The following is a 2,445-nucleotide window of genomic DNA, read 5'->3' as shown; positions in this document are numbered from 1 at the left end:
TACATCTGGTAATCACCAAACCTGAGGGAAGATGATGGCAGCTCCTCGAGAGGGTCGGCCCCCGGCATCCCCACGGGGGCTCCCAGAGTCTGCTCCAGGGCTCCTCTCTGAACCCACAGGAGAGCCCCCAGGAGACCCTGAGTGCAGGGAGAGAAGCAGGGCTTTTGGTCTCTCCTCTCTTCCCTTTCACAGCTGTCTGCAGTGTTTGAAGTGGGGACACCATGTCAATGGAGCACCCCATGGGACAAAAGAATCTGAACAGCAGCCCTTGAGCCCCAGGTCTTCCCTCTGACATAGTCTACCCCAACGGAAGGAACCAGAGAAATAATTCTGGTTCAGGGCAAGGAGGGGCAGGCGACCCTAGTCAGCTGGAGGGGTAGGAGGTGCTGGGAGGATGGGCTGTGCTGAGGCAGGTTTTACACACAACACGCAGATCCCTGGTACAGAAAACTAAAGATCTCAGAGAAAGCAGTCCTCACATGGGAGGGAGGGCTCAGCTCAGAAGAACGCGTCCGCTCTCGGCTGGGGATGCAGCCTTCCCTGTGGGTGTCAGGACCTGATGGTTTGCAGGTGGCATCCCAAGCACAGGCCTGGATAGACGCAGGTGCTGATTGAACCACTCCTTCCAGCACAGTCTCACTGTTCCGTCAGGATGGATGCAGGCTTCTCTGTTTCTTCAATCATCTGATCTGAGCCCTGCCAGTCCCCCGGGAGCCTCATCTGCTGTCTGTGTCATTGCTGTGATTGACGCGATCTTGAACATTTCCAGAACGCAGATCTCCCTGTGCTTTAGGAAGGCGCCAGAGCATAGAAGGCTGCTCCACCAGGCAGTGGGCTCACAGGGTGTTTGGATGGGGTTCCTCTGGACATCAGGGCCCAGGAACATGAAACATTGGCCTCTGGAGATCAGAAGTCGGGACAGGAGAATCAGCAAGACCAGCCAGGTCCAGAGAGACTGACACCGCACCACCTGTGCATGGGGGAGCTGGAACAACAGGACCCAGGGGAGGGCAGGAGGTGGTTAGGGTGGTGTGGGGACTATGTGGGGTGCAAAGTTTCAGGCAGGTGTGTGGGTTTCCTTGACATCTGCTGCCCAGCTCAGGATGCAGCTAATGAGAGGTGTTGTGCATTTCAAAGTCAAGAGAATAAACTTCAGGTCCTTTAAAAAAAATATGGGACAGAGTGGGGATGTCCTGCTTCGGAGCGGGAATCTTCGTTGTGCCAGCGACTAAAAAGAGAATTAAATATGGGTGATGTTGAGAAAGGCAAGAAGATTTTTATTATGAAGTGTTCCCAGTGCCACACCGTTGAAAAGGGAGGCAAGCACAAGACTGGGCCAAATCTCCATGGTCTCTTCGGGCGGAAGACAGGTCAGGCCCCTGGATACTCTTACACAGTCGCCAATAAGAACAAAGGCATCACCTGGGGAGAGGATACACTGATGGAGTATTTGGAGAATCCCAAGAAGTACATCCCTGGAAGAAAAATGGTCTTTGTTGGCATTAAGAAGAAGGAAGAAAGGGCAGACTTGATAGCTTATCTCAAAAAAGCTACTAATGAGTAATAATTGGCCACTGCCTTCTTTATTACAAAACAAATGTCTCATGACTTTTTTATGTGTACCGTAATTTAATAGATCTCATACACCAGAATTCAGATCATGAATGACTGACAGAATATTTTGTTGGGCAGTCCTGATTTAAAACTAAGACTGGCTTGTGGTTAAATGAATATGTTCAGTTTTTGAATTTTAATAGTAATTCCAATTCAGTAAATGCTATCACTGTTTACCCTTTCTAAAGATATGATTAGACTTTGTTAGTAATGCTCAACTTTTCACAAAGATACTGAGTGCCATCTTAAAACTTACTGGAGATTGATTTTATATTTAGATTTATATAGCTGGTCATATGAATATATTTAAATACTGGGGAAATTCCTTCACTGTCTCAGAACCCAGCAAGATTCACCTGTGTTTTGTGTTCATTTGTCTCTTAAAGGCAAGGGTTGAAGATAAATAAGGTAGTAATGTCTAGAGTTTTGTTCTTAATGATGCCAATCTAATTATAATTCCCTGTATTTAAAATGGTTCCTTTTACTTATTGAAAAGCATTTTAGTATGGTTTATGTGTAATATCAAAGATTATTCAACACTTCTCACATCTCACAAATCTATAAGGTCACATGCTTTTAAAATAGTAGCAAGTTAAACTTCACTCTTGAATTCTTTACAGTCTAAGTCAAACTAAGTTATAATTTAGGATTGTCTTTAAACAGCCATTCAGAAACATAAAGCTGTGGAACTGTGTATTTGTGACTGGGAATGGTGTTTTGCCAACTTAAAAGGATTAAAGTAGTGCAGATATACTCAAATTTTAAAATTATGGGTGATCACAAGACTAAAGATAATTAAAAAGAAAACCAAAGAACATGAAAAAAAAAAAA

At 44.9% G+C, this 2,445-nt stretch overlaps 1 protein-coding gene across 1 annotated transcript; it reads left to right on the top strand.

Moving 5' to 3' along the window:
• Positions 1-1,180: 1,180 nt before the first annotated feature.
• Positions 1,181-1,564, top strand: LOC108523439 (cytochrome c-like). Its single transcript, XM_017864063.1, has one exon. The coding sequence runs from the start codon at positions 1,247-1,249 to the stop codon at positions 1,562-1,564; it is 318 nt and encodes a 105-aa protein (XP_017719552.1). The 5' UTR covers positions 1,181-1,246.
• Positions 1,565-2,445: the final 881 nt, after the last annotated feature.

This window comes from Rhinopithecus bieti, unplaced genomic scaffold (genome assembly GCF_001698545.2).
Source record: "Rhinopithecus bieti isolate Rb0 unplaced genomic scaffold, ASM169854v2 scaffold_3738, whole genome shotgun sequence".
NCBI classification, from domain to species: Eukaryota; Metazoa; Chordata; class Mammalia; order Primates; family Cercopithecidae; genus Rhinopithecus; species Rhinopithecus bieti.
Note: the sequence above shows the minus strand (reverse complement) of the source record. Positions and strands in the feature narration are given on the sequence as shown.